Source organism: Leuciscus leuciscus (assembly GCF_965113295.1).
Source record: "Leuciscus leuciscus genome assembly, chromosome: 22".
Lineage (NCBI taxonomy): Eukaryota > Metazoa > Chordata > Actinopteri > Cypriniformes > Leuciscidae > Leuciscus > Leuciscus leuciscus.
Genome location: NC_138746.1, coordinates 15,940,679 through 15,962,432, shown reverse-complemented (window position 1 = coordinate 15,962,432; position 21,754 = coordinate 15,940,679). Strand labels below are relative to the sequence as shown.

The 21,754-nt window shown below is 38.9% G+C and overlaps 1 protein-coding gene and 1 long non-coding RNA gene across 3 annotated transcripts; both read right to left on the bottom strand.

Annotated features, from left to right (window-relative positions):
* Window positions 1–1,309: 1,309 nt before the first annotated feature.
* On the bottom strand, window positions 1,310–7,839 carry fgf8a (fibroblast growth factor 8a). 2 transcript variants are annotated; one of them, XM_082154867.1, is made up of 5 exons: window positions 6,466–7,839; window positions 6,344–6,380; window positions 5,476–5,623; window positions 3,652–3,758; window positions 1,310–2,373 (listed from the first exon to the last, which is right to left on the bottom strand). In XM_082154867.1, exons 1-5 carry the CDS (start codon window positions 6,495–6,497, stop codon window positions 2,098–2,100), a joined length of 600 nt encoding a protein of 199 aa, XP_082010993.1. In that variant the 5' UTR covers window positions 6,498–7,839; the 3' UTR covers window positions 1,310–2,097. The 2 variants fall into 2 exon arrangements, with proteins under 2 accessions (XP_082010993.1, XP_082010992.1); XM_082154866.1 differs by having other exon boundaries at window positions 5,476–5,656; window positions 6,466–7,837.
* Window positions 7,840–8,049: 210 nt separating this feature from the next.
* On the bottom strand, window positions 8,050–20,487 carry LOC309486853. The gene is made up of 3 exons (XR_014201703.1): window positions 20,336–20,487; window positions 12,250–12,398; window positions 8,050–9,862 (listed from the first exon to the last, which is right to left on the bottom strand). It is a non-coding gene; the product is annotated as an uncharacterized lncRNA (long non-coding RNA).
* Between the last annotated feature and the right edge of the window lie 1,267 nt (window positions 20,488–21,754).

The window sequence follows — 21,754 nt, the reverse complement described above, 5'->3', positions numbered from 1 at the left end:
GAGTTTGACCTCTGCACCCCGGCTGAGCTACTAGCATAACATGAGGCAGAACACATGGCATATTGCACCATAAAAACAATGCCAGCCTTCACTAATGTACCTGCTTTACACATTTTTCAGTGATGCATGAGATGTGTCAAGCCAAAACTAATTAGAGGACCGTTTTTGGCTGAATCGTTTAGAATTTTATGATGCAATTAATTTGATTAAAAAGGGATTGGGAAATGTCTGTTTTTTTTCTTCTCTGATCATATTTTACATAGCATTATAACTCCAGTAATGCATATCTCAGGCAGAGAGGAGTCATTAATAATCTTCCTCATCACTGACAAGAACGTGATAGTGATCTCACACCACAAATCCCGGTTCTCATTTTCTCACTATATGCTGCCCTCTGATCTTGGCTTTCGGCTCCTTGGAACCCCGTCTGCAAACACAGAGCACCCCTGCTCGGACATAACAGATACCCCTCCAATCAGATTAAGCTACAGGGAGTTAAAGGTCTGAGATTAAACAAAAACACCTGAGCGAGGGTGAAGAGACGGGGCCAGGGAGCCGTAGTGTGTCCGGTTCAACCAGAGGAGAGACCAAACAGTGTAGCCCCCTGGAGAGACAGTCCTACTGAGCTGTTGACCTGAGCTGTGCCATTCCAAACATTCTGGGGGGAGAGACCCAGTATCTCCATCTCACTCTGTACCGGTCTCTAACCAGAAGGGTTATGCAAACAATGGTGGTATTTATTATGATGCAATTGCATAATGACAAGTTGTTTCATACAAAGACTGCACTGGCCTAATTTTCTATGGATGAGGCCATTGAAACTTCTAGAACGCTTCTAGAAAAGACCCTTTGGCAATTTCAAATTGATGCTTTTTACTCACATATTTCATGTGTTATTTAAAGGAATAATTCACCTAAAAAAAGAAAATTCTGTATCATATTATCCTCTTGTTGTCCATGCTCTGACTATTTCTTCTGTGGAAAATTTATTGAAAAGGTTTTTTTATTTTATATATATTTCGAGCTTTAATGCAAAAGGCAGAGGTACTGCTATTCTTATCAGGAAGAGCATTTCTTTCACCAGTGAAAAGGTTATTAGTGACTCCTTGGGTACATACACACATATTACCAGAGTCCAGTGGGATTTTGGACCCCATTGATTTTCATTGTATGATCAAAAACAGTTCAAAGTATCTTTTTTTTGTGTTTCACAGAATAAAAGAAGGTTGGGAACGACATAAGGATTTTCACTAAAAATAAAAATTGAATAGTGCATTAAGCAAAAATGCAAGAGACGTCAGTATCCTAAGGTAAATTTATTACAGGTTTTTAAATAAATATTTCCATCATTAAAATTATTTTACACATCCTCAAATAAAAATATATTTATATTTGTATAAAAAAACAGACAAACAAAATGCAACAAATAACAAAAGCTTTTCCTACAGTTCGTACAATGCATTTACACACCTTGGAATTTACAGTTTAAACCACGGTCTGAAACCTGCGATAATCAAAATGTAGCTGCCACATTTAAATATGCATTTAAAGCTCTGTTTGCTTTAACCGTGTTTATCTCCAGAGAGTTCCAGAATCAAGAACCAGAGAGGTTACTGAGAGATGAGCTGGGTATCTTATCGCTGGGTGGTCGAGAGGTGCCCCGGCTGCCTGTGTAACCGAATACAGCCTTGTGTTGTCAGTGCATTCTCTCAGGCCCTTCAAGTCCCCTTGAGCAGCAATACGAAGAGTTATAAATTACTCTAAAACCATCGAAATCAAATGAAACCAAGAGCGGAAGGACAGATGAAGTCCACGCACAACTAGAAAGTCAGCACTCACTCGTCCCGTGCTTCGCTTTTCTATACTCTTACACAGGTCAGTACTAAAAGTCAGGGGTACAAAAATAGATCTTTTTTTCTTGAGATGTTTTTTTTTTTTCTTATTTTTTGTTATTTCTGAAAATTCATTAAAAAACTAAATGTTAGGTATATTGTTGCTCAGTACAAAAAAATGGTTTAGGAGTCCACAAGAGGAGTCTGTTCATTGTTTGAGAAAGTCTCTCGCTCTCTGTCCTCTCCTTTTCTCCGGCTTCACTCTTCAACGCTCTCCTGAGTAGCGGGTGCGTTTAGTCCGTCTGTTGAAAGGGTAGTTGATGAAATCAAAGGGTCTGTGCTCTGCGATTTGGTGTCCCTTGGGCAGCCTCTTCATGAAGTGGACTTCCCGCTGGTGTTGCCTGGTTTTGGAGCCCTTGCGGGGTCTGCCTTTGCGTGTGAAGGCCATGTACCAGCCTTCGTACTTCACATTCTGTAGAGCTGTATAGTTGTTCTCCAGGACTATCTCTGTGAAAATGCAGTCTTTCCCCAGACCGTTTCTCTGTGAGGACAAGACAAAGACAAAATTTTTAGCTCCTGATTGATGGGAAATATGAGGCTTATCGAAAAGTATTTTGGAAAACGTCTGCTCCAGTTTACATAGGGGTTCCCCAAACGCACACACAGCATATGCTGAAGTCATTACGATCCAAGATCAAGAGAGAGAAATGACAGCAAAAACCAATGACTTTCCCCTTTCAGTAAACACCAGTGCGGATTCTTCCTCTGAGAAAAATAGTTCTTCTAATGTTCATTATAAAGGCATAAAAGGAGTCTAGAACGTTACAGTAATATTTTACTTTCTCCAGGACAAAATAGATGAGCTACACTCTAAAAAAGATATAAAAGGATCACACTGGCATCTAAAGTTCCATAAAGAACCTTTCACATCCATGGAACCTTTCCATTGCATAAATGGTTCTTTAGATGTTCTAAAACTCCCTTTTAGAATGTTTATTTTCAAGACTGTATAATATATGGTATAGATGACTATTTTGCCTGTAATATAGGCACTGCATAATTTGACGTTCATAACAACAGGATCTTTAAACATTATCTGGCCAGTAAATGTAAATGGGGTAAGGAGCCAAACCATTAGTCCAAACCTTTCCCCAGCCTCTTAACAAAATGGCCTGTTAAAAATCTAGAATCCAAAACCGAAAAAAGACTTGCATATCAACCAATAAAAAACAACAACAGAAAAAAAAAACCCTCTCTCATGCAGGCTGTCGTTGGGCGGCCAATATGTCAGATAGCATAAGATCAGGGGTGCCAAGCAGATGGTCCACCTGGCAGGGTGCTGGGAGGTGGGGGCCGAACCTCCATCCCACTTTATTACCATTCACAGCAAGGAGAAGGCACAAATCCACATTGGAACAAGAGTAGCCAGCTAAAAAAAGGAAGAAAGATCCCATTCTTCACACTCGATTTTACCTACTGCAACCAGGAAACGTCTGGTGCCCAATAACAGATACAAATATAAAACTTTTGTTTGATTGATTGTTTGAACGATCTCCTTGATAATGATACTAACAGGGATGTCCACAAGCAATTGAATGCTATAACCTACAACATGACTATGAGAGGCGTTTCTGAATTTCTAATTTATCTGGTCTTTCTCTCCCTTGGTATGATTTCTTCTCATTTTCATTCACCAAAAATCCAAACAGAAAAATGACTGAAACATATGCTGTGTGTGTGTGTGTGTATATAATACAATATGTAAACTGACCATCATTGATCAGTCACAAAATTATTATATTATGAATTTTTCTCATACCTTGCCAACCAGTTTCCCCCTCCTGTTCATACAGATGTAGAAGCCTGTTTCAGCTCCTTTAATTCGAACTCGACTCCCAAATGTGTCCGTCTCCACTATTAGCTTGGCTGTAAAAAAAGAAAAGAAAAGAATATTTTTTATTAGATGATGTGACTTAAAAAGTCTAAATAGGAAAATTTCATGAGTAAACACACATGCACGTATGCACATAGAGATACACATACAGGCATAAATATGTGAAATCCAGAGGGACTACTCTTTAGGATTTATGTAAGCTTAAATTCTAGCAGAATGATAAAAACATGTGCACTTCCATTCTTCTAGAAGGAACCAAAGACTTCCTGGAAGGACTTTCAACTTTTTACCTTTTATGTAAGTACATAAACAATATGTGATCTGTAATCACGTCATCCACGTACCAACAAATACACAATAAAGAAATGTGAAATGTTTGAGTAAAATGCGCCATTTTGAAAAAGTACAAAAAAAATTTAACGTTTTTTTGATTATGGAAAAGTATGATGACAGTTATAAGAAAATCAGAGTAGCATTTGCTGGGACATTGACTTTCCATGATGTATATTCTCCATGCCAAGAATTAGCACTTGCAGCCATTCTCAGATTCAGCCCCCGTACTCTGAGTGATCGTAAAGAGTTACGGTTCAAATGGAGGGGGTCAGATAACCTGCTGGTGAAGAGCCTAACCACAAGCCCAGAGCCGGAGCCAGGCACTGGCCCGAACTAACAGCCCTGCTGTCTCTACAACATGCTCAGGTGACATGGATGTCACCAAAACCATGCAGGGCTAGAGCCAGCCTTCCAAAAATACCACAACAGAGCTGGTAATTATTGGATTTTTATGTGGCGAAACCACATAAGAGAGGGCTACAAATAAAACAGATTTGATTTAACTGAAATTACTAATTAAATATGTAACAGAAATAAATTATTTTAGTTTCATTAATATATTTTTGTGAGGACATTTTCAAACCATTACATACATTTTCTTATTAAACTCATAGAATACGTCATTTAAAACGTTTATTTAATAAAACCAAAGACACATGTTAATCATAAAATTTGATTCTAGAAATCTTTAAAAACTGTTATTTAGGGTATTTAGGCTCTATGAGATCTGTCAACAGGACCGAATGACCGTAGAAAGAAAACGCGAGGGTCAGAATTCGGCTAGACATATTTTCATCCTGAGCTGGTCGGGAGAGGAGGGGAACGTTCTTCAGGAAATGTTCAGAAGGTTGAAGTAAGATGAGTTCTAATGGCTCTTCCAGACCCGTGCGTCTCTCTAGAGACTCACCTTCAACAATCTACAATCCATTTAACATTTTTTGCGCTCCACTGCTTTTTTAACTTCACCAACTGACCAGATGCCCAACAATTCAAGTGCAGTTTATTATAAAGATTCACAAAATAAAGAAGCACAAATAAAGTTCCAGTTAGAACAAAAAGGGACATTTACAGCCTGGTTTCACAAAGACATTTTTATCCTCTAATTCTATGTATCTATGTATTGGGTTTTGGACACATTGAAACATAAGAACCTACAATGAAACGTGTGTGTATTCATATATAATATATATACTGTATATATATATATAATTCATATATATATAATTATCTCCAAGGATCCATACAGTGAACTCAACACTCTATACAGCTAGTAAAATGGAACCAGAACCACTGAAGTGAAGTATTTTTCATGAATAAGCTAAATATTTCCATGAAAAACGTATTTAAAATCATTCCTCAAAACTCCACAAATGGATTCATGATTGTGTATGAGATAAATAAGGAAGATGCTCTTACCATGAGCGTCACCATCTTCGGCCATGGCGTTGATTTTCTTGTTGGCCAGAACTTGCACGTGCTTGCCACTGGTTCGACTGTAAAGCTGGTAGGTCCGGATTAGTCTACGGCTGACCCGGTCCGTCACCTTACTTTGCTCACTCACATGCTGTGTAAAATTAGGCGGGGACTGAATGGTTACCTGTCAGAAATTAAATACCATATAATCAATACCTGCACAAATTGCTTCATCATTCGTTCATACTGGCCTATAAATTATACCCCCCCCCCCCCCCCCCCCCATTTAGGCTAATCATTTAAAATAATGCAATCGAAATGAGAAAATGTACTATCCGTAACCTAATAATTTTCAAGACTGTTCTTTTTTAAATTTAGAACAAAACAAGGTGCGATACGTGATAAATATGTGCGCTAAATGTATGATTGCATACATTTTAAGTCAAATTGCCCTGAACGCATAAATTGAGCTTTTTATGTTATAATGTCCCTACGACATGTTTCATCACTGACTCGAGGCTGGCATACGTCACGCGCTCATGCCCACGCGCATGTGCCAGTATAGTGTTACCTGCCAGGTTACAGCGCCCACTGTGATACCCATCTGATAAGAACATCCTCTCCCGTCGCACTTTTAGTGCCTTTTAATTTAACGGCTATACGTGCATGTCTTTGCAAAACAACGGCATATATAAATAAATATATAAATCTTAATTTAGGAGCGCGTGCTGACGCATTCTGTAGCTATATTACAGTGTCTCAAAATAGAATCGATTTAAAAGAGTAATGATGCTTTACAGTTTTTCTAAAAAACAAGCTTAAAGCATAGATATAAAATGACAGTAAATAAGCATGAAGATGTTGCACATACCTGAGCATAGTAGCAAAACGCAAAGAGGTGAAGGAATCTGCAAGAGAGCAAATCTTACATTAGTCTTTGGAAAGCAAAGCTGTTAATGCGTGAAAACAAATATTAAAAGATAATATACTTACAGATAACTCAATCGTGATGGAATGAGTCTCATGTTGCTGGACGGGAAGGGCCTCGGGAAGAAATTGTGCGTAATTTGCAGATTTTTTTTATTTATTTATCAGGTTTTCCAGTTAAAATGTGTAAAGTCCTGCGCTAGTATCCAAACTGTGACTCGCAACATATGATGAACAGATCAACTGGCAAATTACGAGATCTGCTGCTCAGAAGCAGAAAAAAGGTCCAGATTTTTTTTCAGACTGAGACCACTGACAAGTAAAAGCCCTAATTGGATTTCCTTCATAAGAACGAGAATAACAAATAAGTGCACTTAACGCAAAAACTCACAGCATGTAAACGATTTACTTTTCAAGTTTTAGCGAAAGAGATTCTGATGCATCTAATCATAGGCTACAGACTCAAGAAGTCCCGTGCTGTCTGTCCATGAAGGTGAGGAGCGCAGCAGAAATAGATCCTTTGACGTTTGATCCAGTCTGACTCCTGCGTGAATGTCAGTGAGAGGAGGCAGGACAGTGCATCTGATGAGCTTTCTTCAAGAAGCAGTTCTGCTGGACTCTCTTATCCCCTCCTCTTCTACCATTGCCAGTCAGTCTCCAATGTCAACCCCGCTTGCGCTGACACCCCTGGTTAAAATGGTAGGGTTGGTCCTGGAGGAACAAGCCCCCTTTTCAATAGAACAAAAGCAGGGGGGTCTCACCCAAACCCCCACCCCGAACCATTTTTAAATATGCCTTTACCTGAGTCCATAAGCACTCGGAGGAGTTTAGAGGACATTCATATATTTGGCGAGTAATCAAATGGAAGGTTATTTATGGCTAATCAGCATTTGACTTTACGCAGGACATAAAAAAATAGACCTAATTAAATAAATAAAAATAGAAATTATCATTAAAATCTTCAATAATCAAGCATCACATATAGGCTAGATCAAATTTGTTAATTCTGATTTCAAAACTGAAACCGAGGCTATTGTGCAATGCAGACTGCAGAACTGGTTTGCTGCTGACTTGTGTATTGCAAAAAGAAAGTGTGAGACATATTAAAAGGATTACAGACGATTAGCGTTTTTTTTTTCTCAAAAGAAGAATCCTTAAAACATCAGAAGGATAACACAGGTGTGAAGTGTCCCATTTCTTGTCATGCTCTGACAATGCTCTTTAAACTCACATAAAAGTCTGTATAAGAATCTGTCGTTTAATGGTACGCCTCTGATAGGCCTATGTTATTTCATGTTATACTTGATTGCTACTAAATCACGCACACTACTAAGTCACAACTTAGTTGAAATGTATTTAATGTTAACTATTTCTTCTTAAAATGCTTTAAAAAACGTCTGTCAATTTGAGAAGTGCGAACAATGTACAGAAAGGGCATTTAGTCAAGCAAAGAAAAAGATTAAGCCGATCAATCTATTTCTAATCTGGACTAATTAAACGTCAAAATAAGTCAACCCCACCCTCCATTATGTTACTTTTCAAAAACCTACATCAGAGTAAATTCTGATGGCCCACCATCACTCAAAAGAGGTCGCCCCTTATTCGCAGGTTTTTAAATGGTTAAATAGGCTACCTTATAGCCCACGCCCGTCAAAAGAAATGTTGAAGATGAAAGGATGAATAGCCTAACTACAAGTGAAACTTATTTAATCAACAATTAATTAAATGCTACCGACAAATGGCATGATATTAGAGTGCTCGTATTTGTAATTTTTTTGTGTGCGCTGCACCACAAACACACTCTCTTTATGTGAATACTAAACTGACTTTTGCAAAACTCTCCACTAAGCACTAATTTGAGGAATATGAGCTGTGAAATATCCAGTGCAACAGTATTTTGTACCACAGGAGGGCGCCACTCAAAACTTTTGCAGGTGTAAGATAGGCTACACTTTATTATATATTTTATAAATTGGTTAAGTTCGACCAGGGAGTAACAATTGTGAACTAACATTCACACATGCTGTTTGTTACGTTTTAGGGTTGTTAGTCTACTTTTGATGTATTTCTATATTTGTTTCCAGTTTTATTTGACTCTTTAATTTGTAGCAGACAAATAAGGGATTAGGCCTATATGAAATTTTGAGCTACAGATTTTTACAACACCCTGCTCTCCCAAATACAAATAATTATATTTATATTAATCTTACACACATCGAAAATACACAGACAAAATGTTATTCTATAAAGATGCGTTTTATTGATAAGCTCTATGTCACTTTTAATGCCTAAAATGTGTCTTATCAGTAAGAATACAGCCTTATATAATATGTGTATGTCCGTTATGCCCATCAACAATTCTCTGTGGTTATGTTTTCATGTTAATTTGTGGAAATGAGATGAGCGATTGATCTGTGCAGTAAGACTCGTATATCTGCTTTTAATGGAGACAATTCCTTGTGCTTTCTTCTGGTGTCTTGGGACATGACATGTTTTCTTTCTTTCTTTTTTGTATACATTAGGCTTGGTGTTTAAGTGGACCGATATTAATGGAGCATTGAAAAGTCAACCATCTCATTCCATGGCTGAGTACTTCAGCATGGCCTGAGGCAGAGCTGGGCTCCTGGTTAACTTCGTGTCTAACTGTCTGTTGCTCATTGCCTAATCAACTGCAAGATGACTAATCTGAGGATGAGCTGCTGTCAACCTGCTGCACACATTTGTTCAAAAACACCTAAATACAAGCACAGAGCTAAAGGAAAAAACAATGCACTTTTGCAGAAGGATCTATAATAAATATCTCATAATATCCCTCTTAAGTGTAGCATGGATTTCATTTGAGACTTTTCAATGCAGTAATCACTATTAAAGCAGCAGAGGATGATGCTAATTCATTCTAAATTGAATTTGAAATGTCCCTAATGGAAGGCCTCTGCCAACAATTTGGTCGATAGCTATCTTCTTGTATTAAATATTCACTGGAAAAAATTACACTTTTGATTAGTTTCATATAACCAAACCTTTCTAAAAAATGATTTGGCTCTTAAAAATGTATCTCTTTTGATGGGTTGGATCTGTAAAGAAAGAGAGAGAAAAGAAAGAGAGAGAGAGAGAGAGGCAGATATGTGGAGGGTGGAATGGAACTCCTGGAAAGCACATAGCTCTCCTGAAGTGTTGACAACCATGTCTGATGTGGGCAAGGTGCCAGAGTGGAATTACTGGAATAACTGAAATTTTTTTAGACTTGATGGCAGTTGTACACATTTTTTTTCTGTCATTGTTACTTGTACATTTCCAAAGTATTTTTTTTTTTAAATGAGAAAAATATGTAAAAAGAAATATAGATACAGCTTAAAGGGATAGTCCACAAAAAAAAGAAGAAAAAAGAAAAAGAAAAAAAATGCATAATTTACTCACCCTCATGTTGTTCCAAACTTGTATGACTTTCTTCCTTCTGTTGAATCTAAAAAGATATTTTGACAATTTTTTTTTTTTTTGTCCATACAATGGAAGTCAATGGACACCAAAACTGTACAATTGTGAGTACATGATTGCAGAATTTGTATTTTTGTGTGAACTGTCTCTTTAAGGTTGTGCTAAAACATTTTGTTACATTGCATTTTACATTGCAAAATTAAAATAATAATAAAAAACTATATTTATGGATTTGTAATTAAGTTATTTAGATTTTTTTGGTCTTTTACATGCTTTTAAAAAATAACTTTTTTTTTGCAAGAAAACCCAGATCAGGTTATGTTTTCCAGAACTTATTTGTGATATCAAGTGGCAAGAATCCCAAGTGGCTTTACGGGAGAAGAGAATAAGAGAGAGAGAGAAAATGAGAGCGCTGGGGGTCTGAGAGGCAAAGAACAAGTGTCAGAGCTTTAGTTAAGACAGAAGAAAAAAAAAAGATATAAAGTCAAAGAAGGAGGGAAAGAAAAAGCAGAGAAGAGAGAGAGAGAAGAGCAGGGGGCTGGGCCAGAGGACCCCTGCGGTGGTTGGGATGGCTGTCGATGCTCCTGGGGTTAAGAGGAGGGCAGGCAGGCCCTGTGCCTGGCTGCAGGGAGTAGGCAACCTGCTGGGAGCCTCTGGGGCCTGATGGCTCTTCCAGAGGGCCTAGAGAAGAACGCAGGAGGGGCAGAGTGGTGGATGAGAGACTCCCCGTACTGGAACCCAGCGCTTGTCAATCTGCCTTGCTTTCAACCGCGTCATCGATGACGCCGGATGCCTGTCTCGCCTTACCCCTCGCCACGGTAACATGCGACAGCCCCGCTTACAGTCAAGATTCATCACAGATCAGGCCCAAAAAAACCCCAGCAAGACAAAACACACCCCAGGGAAGAACACTCATTTGAGTACCAATACCACTCAGCGGTGATTGAGAGGTGGCAGCATTGTTCTCACTTTTAAAGTGTTCTTTCAGAGGGACTCAGGGTGATGGACAGGCGTCACAGCAACACACACCGGCAGAACAAACCCAGAGTGAGGGACATGTTAATTGGAGGGAGGGAAGGAAATGGATAAGCAAACACACTAATGGTGAGGAACCTCGACAGCAGAGCTACAGATTAGTTCAGTATGCAAAGAATGTAATTGGCCCAACACCAGCTAATGATGTCCAAAGACTAATGTCAAAGTGATCGCATTCGACACAGACCGTCACATATGTTTGCATTTGTGTCGGCGGGCTCGAACCGCACAAGGTGGGTTAAAGCGCATATACGCAATCGCCACCCCCCCCCCCCCCCCCCCCCCAGGCATATATCAATGCCTCATTATCTTATCATACCACCACAACAATCCTGCTGATAAGGGAGGAGAAGTATACAGTATGTGATATGATTGATGCAATAACAAATCATGAATAATGTAAAATTAGTGCAACTATTTGAATAAGATTGCAAACCTGTCAAATGGTTTGCAACGGAATGTTTAAAAAGTGCTTTCTTCACTTGATAGGCTAATTTTCTTAATACACTATCGATCAAAAGTTTGGACACCCCTGAATAATTGTTTCTTCTGATCCAAAAGATGACAACAAGTAAACAAATCCAAAAGGAAGTGATGTAAAATCAGCAAAAAAGGGGAAAACATTTTGTGTGATACTTTCTGGACAAAAACTCTCCCATGAACAGAGATATTATAGTTATATTAAGTATACACAATACTATTCAAAAGTTTAGGGTCATTAACTTGAACAATGTTTTAGTCTCTTAAGCTTACCAAGGCTGCATTTATTTGATCAAAAATACAGTAAAAACTATGAAATTACAACTGAAAATGGCAAAGCTGAATTTTCAGCCTCATTACACCAGTCTTCAGTGTCACACGATCCTTAAGAAATCATTCTATTTTCTTTGTAGAAAACCACTGAATCCAGTAAGATCATTCTGACCCACTATGTGCATTCATCAAGGTTTTTGGGGAATCCCCCCCACATGTACGGAGTTTGTTAAACAAAATCCTTCTTGAATATATATCCATATGGAGGAAGGCATTTTACTGGCATCTGCTTATGAAAATATCTACCTGCAGATACTACAGCAGTTTATTGCACACTTACAGCCTGTGGTTGTTTCACAGTCCCATTGTGTTTGAACTGATATACTTTTTTTTTCTCATTGAACATATGTTAGTAATATATATTCCATACGAACATGCTGAACAATTTGGTATCAGCATCTAGCACTCTGCCCACTCATACTGATCGTGTGCCAGCTGTTTGTATTGAGGCACATCAGGTCTGATCCGCTGCATGGACCGAATACAGTAACATCTTACCATTTGCATTTCACAGACTTTTTGCATGTCACTTTAAATGATTTGTGTGTGTGTGAGACAGAACTGTACCTTGGGGTGGTGTGTGGGGTCCTGGGGCTTGTGTCTGGGGTGATTGCAGGTTGGCGGCCACTCTCAGATCCATCAGCCAGGCTGAGCTGCAGGCAGCATTGGTTCCTGGGTGGTAACTTAAAGAACCGCGTCACGCCCCGTTTAAGAGCCTGGGTTGGTAGAGAGGTGAAGGTCAACAGTCATCCAAAAAACAGGTTTAGGTTGTCACTGGGCACACCACACACATGCATACTGGACTCCCAGATCACAACCGTAGAAAAGCTGTTACACATTTTACGCCCTGGATAGTAATAGATGAACACATACTGAACATTTAAGACTGGTTTCACAGATAGAGCTTAGATTAAGCCAGGATTAGGCCTTAGAATAATTAGGACATTTAAGTAGCTTTTATAAACTTAAAAAAACATTACTGGTTTGCATCTGGAGACAAAAACAACGGCACTGACATATTTTAAGATATGTCTGTGCAAGTTGCTTTCAGTTAAAACAGCTCAAACATGCATTTTAGTCTGGGACTATAGACTTAAGCCTTGTCTATGAAACTAGGGGTTAGACTTTATGATTTACCAAGATGAAATTCTCTGCTGTATGTGGTATTTTTGCATAATACACTCATGTCATAAGTATGTTCAATAAACACTACTGTTTAAAAGTTAAAGTTTATTTGTTTTGTTTTTGTCTTTTATGTTCATCAAGATTATTTGATCAAAAGTGACATAAAAGTAAAAACAGTAATACTGTGAAATATTATTACAATCAAAACAACCTTTTTTTTGTGTGATGGCGAAGCTGAATTTTCAACAGTCATTACTCATTACTCATTTCATTGCGATTAATCGATTTGACGGCACTAATTCTAATATACTGATTTGGTGCTCAAGAAACATTTTCATGTTGAAAATATCAATGTTGTTCTCATTTTGTGGAATCCATGATAATACTACCAATTAAAAGTTTGAACACACCTGAATAATTGTTTCTTCAGATCCAAAAGACAATTAGGCAAATCCAAACTAATACAAATTATATTTGGTAAGAAGACATGCACATAAAGTATATTGGAAATGCATTTACCAAATAAATTCCTAGATGTGCATTAAAATAAAAGTGATGTGACTCATGTGACTGAATAATTCACTTAGAGAAGAAATACCAGACCATTAACATCACATAAAAGTTGCTCTGCTCATTCTCTAGAACATATGGGATGGAAACAAAGGTTTTATTTGCAAATTGGTTTTGCAATATCCCGATTGTTCATCATTTGCAACGTAGATGGAAACAGTTAATGACGTCAACTGCAGTTCTGTTTATAAAACATACATCAACCAAACTTGTTCTCAAAATTAGTTTTTGACAGGTAGTCACATCAGTTACCGAACAAGGTTTTACTGCTCTCATAACCATATTGATTCTGCTGCTTTGAACGTAGCCACACAGAATAAAGCTGTGCTTCCCATGTAACCATTTCATTACTTTTCACACACCTTGTGCTGGTGTCTGGCCTCCATTTGTGAGAAAGTTACGTTGGACTCGTTCCAAGCATTGCCCTGCTCCCAGCACATTCATGTTCTCCATCTACCATCCATTCCCCCTGCCCTCCTCGCGGACTGCTTTTTACATTTTGTTCTGCTATTACAATACTTGATCAGCACACACACACACACACACATAGCAAAGAGGCTGTAAAAGCACTGGCGGGTCACTGCTGCTCGATAGCTGAGAGAAGTGACTGAATGTCTGAAATGGCTAAATTTACGGCGGCATAACTGCAGGCTTAAGCTAGACATAAAACGACACGCTGTCGCAGGAGAGCAAGGATTCAGGAAGGCTGTTCAGGCAAAGCTGACGGCTACTTTTTCTGTCGATGAAGAGGGGTAAAAGCGTGGGAAATTGTTCCTGGCTGGCTGGCAAATGTCATTGCAGAGCCTTGCGTGGGTTTAAAGCCACAGAGTGACGGAAGTTTTTCACTTTTCCAAATGTATTTTAGGCCAGCACAGGTCTCCAATATGAGGTAGTGCTGCATATTTCATTGATTCAATTCACAAATGTGTCTGAAGATTCAGTTAATCACTTATTCTGCATGTCTGGTTAAAAACCTGGTTAGAAATATGATTGGACCCTAACATTAGGGTGTAGAGCAGACATTTTGACTAGAATTTTGACTCTGAGTGTAGACTATATCAGTGTTTTTGTTGCCGTTGTTAAAGCTGCCACCACAGCATAACACAATAAAACAAAGGAACCGTGTAAGTTTTGAATGCAGAATGACCGTGTGGCCTGCCTGTGTGGTTTGCCAAGTATGCCTGTAAGATCCGGCGATGGGGCCGACGACTGTCAGACTGATGTCCGGAAAGGAAATGTGGTCATGATGTTTGGGTTTTCAGTTCCGTAGCTTTTTCCGGGTTTTGACTCCAGAGGACAGCTACAGAGTTTTGTTGGATCAGGAATCAGTCAACCACGAACAGGATTCTTGGTAAAATCCGTCAATTAAAACAGCATCAAAGAATGCTGAAAGGGAGAGATGGATAAACCTTAGTACCTTTTTTTTCTGTACACATTCTTCTTCACTATTTCAAGAACAGGGTTGCATACTAAAAATGACCAGGGAACCATTAGGCCCTAAGATTAAACATTCAGTAGCCAAATTACTTTCTTAGTTGGAAAATTACCAATGATCCTGCTTATTTGTGCATTCTGTCAGTTTTGTAACAATAATTCTGTAATATTTCGAATATTACTCCAAAGTTTCCCTTACAGTCAATTCAACATTACAACTGCACCTCACTATGATAAACAATGGCCAATATATATATATAAAAAGAAAAGAGTCTTCCAGTTAATTTAGAATCGGACAGAAATCAGACCGAAAATGACACGGTTCACTGAGGGAGTAAAGGCCAATTTATACTTCTGCGTCGAGTGTACGCCGTAGTGTACGTCGTAGGTACGCACGTAGGCGACGCCGTCGTGAGCATTTATACTTCTGCGAATGTCTGTGTTGCTCTGCAGTTACACCGCCGAAACGCTAGTTGGTGCGGGTGGGTTTTAATGTTCCAGTTCCACTGTGTTTACATTCCTCGCGGCTATTTTGAGTTTAGGTTTCTACGAGCAATGGCGACTGAAGGAGTCATACAGATGGCTGTATTTCCGCACTTCTTCAAGCAATCTCTCGGTCACTTGGTTTATTTCCATGGCTCTTCACTGATCTTCGGAATTTAAAAATGGCGGGCGGGCGGTGCAGAGTGCAGTAGATCATTCCGGAAATGGGTAGGAGGAAACGCGATGCTATCCAGCCGACCAATCACAGATCTTGCGGTCCGCGTCGCCGCGACGCGTAGTTACATTTTTGAGGAGGTGCGCGTCAGGGTACGGCGAAGGGTACGACGTATGGTACACGTTAATGCGTATGCTACGCCGTACCTTCTACGCGAACCCGACGCAGAAGTATAAATTGGCCTTAAGTTGTGAACTCAATAACTGCTCTGAACGATTCACTTACTGACTGAGAATTCAAACCGGTAACTCATGAAGGGAGTTTAAGGCTGTTGCTGCGTCCCAATTCAGAGGCTGCATCCTTCGAAGGGCGCATTTGAAGGCCGATTTGAAGGCCTCCAAATGCATCATTCGTTTCCCGTGAAATGAAGGATACAACAGATGGATCCTTCACGGCCTTGCCTACCCCAGAATTGATTGCGCGCCGGAGACAAATTGCCGAATTGCACTTTTAAACATGAGTATTGGGTTTCAACTTACTCAAATATCTAATGATACAAATGTAAAACAAAAAAACAAAAACAAAAAACACTTTAAAGAGGTTCAAATGTCTTACTAAGATGCGATTATATATAGTTTATACTCTTTATTATATACACAAATGGACCATAATGAACATATTTAGACAGTTTGTGAACCCTGTTTTGTTTTCAGACAGTTTAATATAACTTTCAAAAAAGTCTAGTACAAATATTACGGTCCCTCATCAACGATAAGGATCTTGATGGATGCAGCCTTTGAATTGGCACACAGCTTACTTTGTGAATCTGTCTGAATCATTAAAAAAGAGTCAGTTCATAGGTTCTAATGGGACATCACGGCTCAAGGCTGTTCATTGTTGCAGAAAATAATAAACGAAGCTATAACGACAACTGTCAAAGACTCGTATGTAAACAGAGTTCTAACGACTTTCACCAATGGTGACTCGGTACAAATTCCGAATGTTATGTCTGTGTTTTTTAGGGTCACTGTTGGAAGTTGATGGAACTCAACCGGTTGTTCCAGACTCAAATGAGTAACCGAATTACTAACGCAATATTGTAACACATTACTTTTCAAAGTAACTTTCCCCAGCTCTGCCTTCAACAAAAGGTAAGACTATCCATTGAAAAAAATGACATGTCCTTGAGAACATCTGAACACAAGCACACGGTAGAATGGTATTTATTGTCCTCCCGGCTCTCTCGTCTTCGAACTGTTGCACGGCCGCTATATCTTGAGCAAAACGTGATTTACAGTCTTGTAAACACATAAGCAGGCCCACACGAACTCTGCAGAACTGGAATGCTTGTCATTCACAAAGTTCCCTCGTGTGTTTATTAAATATTTTATCCAATTTGAAGTCAGACAATGCGGATGACTTTTTTGTTATTTGGATGTGTTCCCACGCAAAAAAGACGTCCAACTGGCAATCTCACTTCACATCTTTATTGCTTTTTACTCTTTTCTCACTATCCCTCTTCACAATCCAATAATCTTAAACTCTTTATCTTTTTTTAAACACCCATTTAATCTCTCCCTAGTTACCTGCTCTCTATTGTTCTGTTCCTTCATCCCTCTGTTTGTCCACCTCTCTCTCTTTTTCTCCCTGTCATACATCAATGCATTTAACAGCCGTTCTGCTGGGCTATTAAAAAATCTTGTCTTTTTAAGTGGGGACAGGGTTAGGGCGAGGGTGACTACTACAGAATTGAGAAAGAGAGGGAAAAGGCAGGGGCAAAGAAGAAAGAGATTTCAGTGGCCCACAGGGAATCTGACTCGTCTCTCAATCTTCTCCAGCCAGGATGACAGAGTGAGAGAGAGATTCCCTTATGCTGGATCATGTTTCCACTGGAGGCCTCTTCTCATAGTGTCTTGTCTGACACACTCTTCAGCACATATCTGGAAAGTCTAACATACACAGATAAAGGCTGAGAAATACAGACCGTTCACAATACACAAACCTCAAGATACAAGAAGAGATACTGCCGTGTTTTCTTAAGACTATAAACACCAAGGTCGATAACAGATCCAGGATCTCACCGTGTCAGATCTTTTCGAAATTCTTGAAAGCTTTATGAGGCCAAAATACCTACAGTAGGGGATACCGGGGGAAATTCTAACACAAAATGTTTTAAATAACAATTATGCCAGAATGATGACATTTACTTTACATTTGCTCGCTAAAGTTCTTTCTCTGCCTGAGAAAAGGAGTGTAGACTGTTTGACTAGGTGATATATTTTTCTAAAGTTTGATTCCTTTGAATAGAGGGTTATATAAATGGTATTTGCAAGTTGCTGGTTACATGTTAGCATGAGATTGGGGCAATCTCAATATTACACCAATTAATATATATATACATACATACAAACAAACATTATTAAGATGATTAAAATAGTTAAATACTATAAAAATAATTTATATAATTAATATTAATCTATTTTTTAAAAATAAAACATTTATTCAATTTATTCAATTATTCAGGAAAATTAGTATGTTTTTGGCTAATTGGTGACTATCCTGATAGTACCGATGTCTACAAGCATTCAAATCAACAATTAAAAATTCAGAAACAATACTTACAAGATAACAAAATTATATGCACATATGGCTGCAGTGGAGAAATTTAAATGAACTGGCTTGTCATCCCATATTCACAAGACAACACCATAGATGTCTCTGTCAAAAACGAAAAGAAACACAAGGGGATTAGGACTCCAGATAAGGCCACTAAAATAAAAGAAAGAAGCTAAAAGAAAGCAACCAGCGGAGTTTGGCCTTAAGCAAGAAGGACAGAAAGAGAGGGAAGCAAAATGAGGGCAGACTCAAAGAATGAACAGATTGAAAAAGCAGAGAAGGTGCAAATCTTGCTGGAATTTTAAGGAAAGGCAGAGTTGAAAGGAGAAAACGGCATGTAGAGAGTGCTTGTGTTTATATAGTCCTCTTCAAAGGATGTCGTAATTATTTTTCCATACAAAGTATGTTAGGTCCATATGCACATTTGGATGCAGTATGTTTGTGAGCGATTCAGCGCGTCTGATGCTCATTGGATGCAGTATGTAATTCACAGTGTGGTTGATAAAAGAACACATTTGTGGCCACAATGACATACGTCCATCTAGTAGCCATGAAAATATATATCTGCTTTTGCATCTGGAGCAAAGAAATAATCATAAAGCGACTGTGCTTGGGTCTGCAAAAGTGCGCTCAGATGAGAGAATGGCCAAATTCTCTCATGTCATTTCAAGTCATAAGTCAGGTTAACATAACACCACGTGCAACTAACACCAGATAACCCAAATGTTTCGGCTGTAAAACCTCCAGTGTATATACGCTGTTCTGGGGTCAGTCTCACACAAGCACGGGGATCCCCTGCCACCCTCACGCCTTCCTTGACCCCGTAACCTCTGCTGTCCCTCTGCAGCTGTAAAACCACACTACAGCATCATTAGCATGGAAACAAGATGTTACCTATACAGACAACCTGGGGAACCAATTAGACGCTGTGCAGGCCCTGCTCAGAATAATCCACTGGACTCTGCCTTAAGCGCTAAAATAATATGAGGTCCTGCTTTGAGCTGACTGATGACTCAACACAGAGTAGCCACTACTTACAGGAATATCTAAATAAGACCATACAATCTCCCATGCAAACTAACAGTCACACTGTAGAATGTCTAACTAGTATAATTCAGTAAATAATGACTACTGTGACTGTTATTGTACTTATTATTATAGCCTGTTGTTTTTATTTGCTGTGCTTTGTGACAAATGGTCTTTAAGTGGACTCCCTACAGCAGTCAGCTGGTTGCACTCTTGTTCATACAGCACAATGAGATCTGAATAAACGAGTAAAAGCGTGTAAGGGGTCTCTAACAGCAGATTACAGGCACTAAATAGTCAGTGATCACCAAAGAGCTCTTATCTCCTGAGCAGCCATACTGTGTGTGATAAAGCTGGATATGATGCGTGTTCCATTAGGCCCAATTAAGTGATATGCTTAACTAGCTCATTCATAGAGGCCGGAGATCAAGTGCTGCTGGATTGCCTACTGAACAGAGAGCTTGTTAAATTCAACAAGGACTTGTTAAATGTGTCAACATGACCATAGATGAATGAGAACTGCTACTTTATGCTTCACTACCTTTGTGTCCTGTTTTTAGATTTTTAAATCTAGCTGCTAATCCGGATTAGTTATAAGGGTCATATAATGGTTTGTATGTTTGCTCATGCATCTAGATAAATAGCTGATAAAAAAAACAATAATATTATGAAATGTATACCATCTCCCCCCACCCCCCCCTTTAAACAGCTTTACCATTCTTTCATTTGTTTTTTAAAATTGAATGCAAAAAAGTTTTTCTTTATCAATTTATTTTAAATATATTTTTTATAATTTATCCATGTAATTATTTATCAGTATTTATCTCAATAAATAGTAGTAAAGTAAATAGAGGAAAATTATTTTGTATAAAATATTTTACATATTTTATAATATTATATATGTATATACTGTATATATATATAAATAAATAAAAATACATATATATATATATATATATATTTATATATATGTATATATATATATATATATGTATATATATATATATATATATATAGGTTTTTTTTATTAATGTGTGAAATCCACATTGTTCTAGTCGCACAAAATGATATACAAATATAATACTATGTAAGCTATGTAAACCTACCATCAGAATGTTTCCTACCATCAGAAATGCCACTAGAAAGGGGGAAAATTCAAGACATTGGAAGGACAGGAGGGCTAACAACACGGCATTCCACAAGCATTCCCTCTCTCTCTCTCACCCTTCATATGTCAATCAGCCTTGTTATCTCCCTGGTCTCACCCCTGTGCCTGCCTGCTTTCCCGTTCGTGGCCGTCGATGTGTTAATCACCCTGCACTGCTGACAGAAGGACCCAGATATTTTGACGTCCTGATAACCCCGTGCAGGACCTCCATGTCCTTCTCTCCTTTTCTCTCTCTCACTGCCCTGTCTCTGGATCTCAAAGCTTTCTCCCGTTGCCACCTCCACCCCCAACCAAAACACTCTGAGAACTCCTTATCAAAGCCCCCAGAAATAGACACCAGGGGTCAATGAGAATCTTTGCTGCCACTTACTTTGTGGCCACCTCAGAGAAACAGGGCTGTGTTGTCACCACAAATATATATATATATATATATATATATATATATATATATATATATATATATATATATATGGTGACAGTCTTGTAGGCTGCTTAAAATTTGGCTGCTTTCAAAGTGTGTAATATCAAAACAAACCATTAAAACGACTCTAATTACATGAATAAAATGAATAAAAAAGAGACTTAATTGAGAGGAAATAGATGTGGATTATACCTGGAAGCATCACTGAATGAGACTGTTTAAAGTTGATGTATTGGCAGTGGCAAGAAGGAGGAGGGAACTGGGCGGGAGGGGGGCCGACTGAAATAAGAACTGTTTTGGCGAGCAGTTGATACATTTGATACGGGACTCACTGGATCCTCGACACGAGCTGTCAATGTGCTGGCAGGGGAGGCTAATCAATCACTGGCCTTCTATCTGGCCTGCCTGTCTCCCAGAGCCTGGGGATGCCCTGTTTGTGTTGAACGAGGCCTGTAGAGTCGAGGGCTGTGCTGTTACAGTAACCCCGCCACCCCCTCCCCAGCTCCCACGCTTCATTCTGCAACTGGGTAAGGTGTAATAGAGCAAGTCCTGGCCTCCGCTCTCCCGTGTTTATGTATGTCACTCTCACGTCGCTTCAGAGTCTCTTTCTGACCTGCTAGGGATGAGCAAAACGTCTGATGTCTGCACTGTCAACGCGGCGGTTCACTGCACTAAGTTTAGCCTCTCCAGTGGAGTGCTGCTGTGAAGTGGGGTGAGACATGTTGATGTATTGGTATGTATGAACCAAATTCCACTTGATTCATTGGAGTAAGTATAAAGAAAGTCCAATTGCGTATTTCTAGCCGGTTCTCATGCTCTACGTGAAAGATGAGAGGGTTCGGTCCCACAGCTGTGAACCAGAATGGTAGGTGGCTTTGGAAAAGCTTTAGGGACAGAGAGTCCCGGCAGCCCGCCGGCAATTGTTTAACACCAGCAGAATGAATATGTAAAGTGCAGCTAGCTCATAAATACAACATGAAAAGGCTCCTGCTGGGTATAAAGACATGTTATTAGCCTGACTTTGAAAAAGACAACTGGGAGTATTACAATGAGA

Excerpts from the sequence above, each read along its gene's own strand:
- fgf8a (XM_082154866.1), bottom strand. The coding sequence starts at position 6,497 with ATGAGACTCATTCCATCACGATTGAGTTATCT. Across the intron at positions 5,657-6,343 it reads CGTTTTGCTACTATGCTCAG|GTAACCATTCAGTCCCCGCC; the intron begins GTATGTGCAACA and ends AATTTCTGACAG. Across the intron at positions 2,374-3,651 it reads GGGGGAAACTGGTTGGCAAG|AGAAACGGTCTGGGGAAAGA; the intron begins GTATGAGAAAAA and ends TTGTCCTCACAG.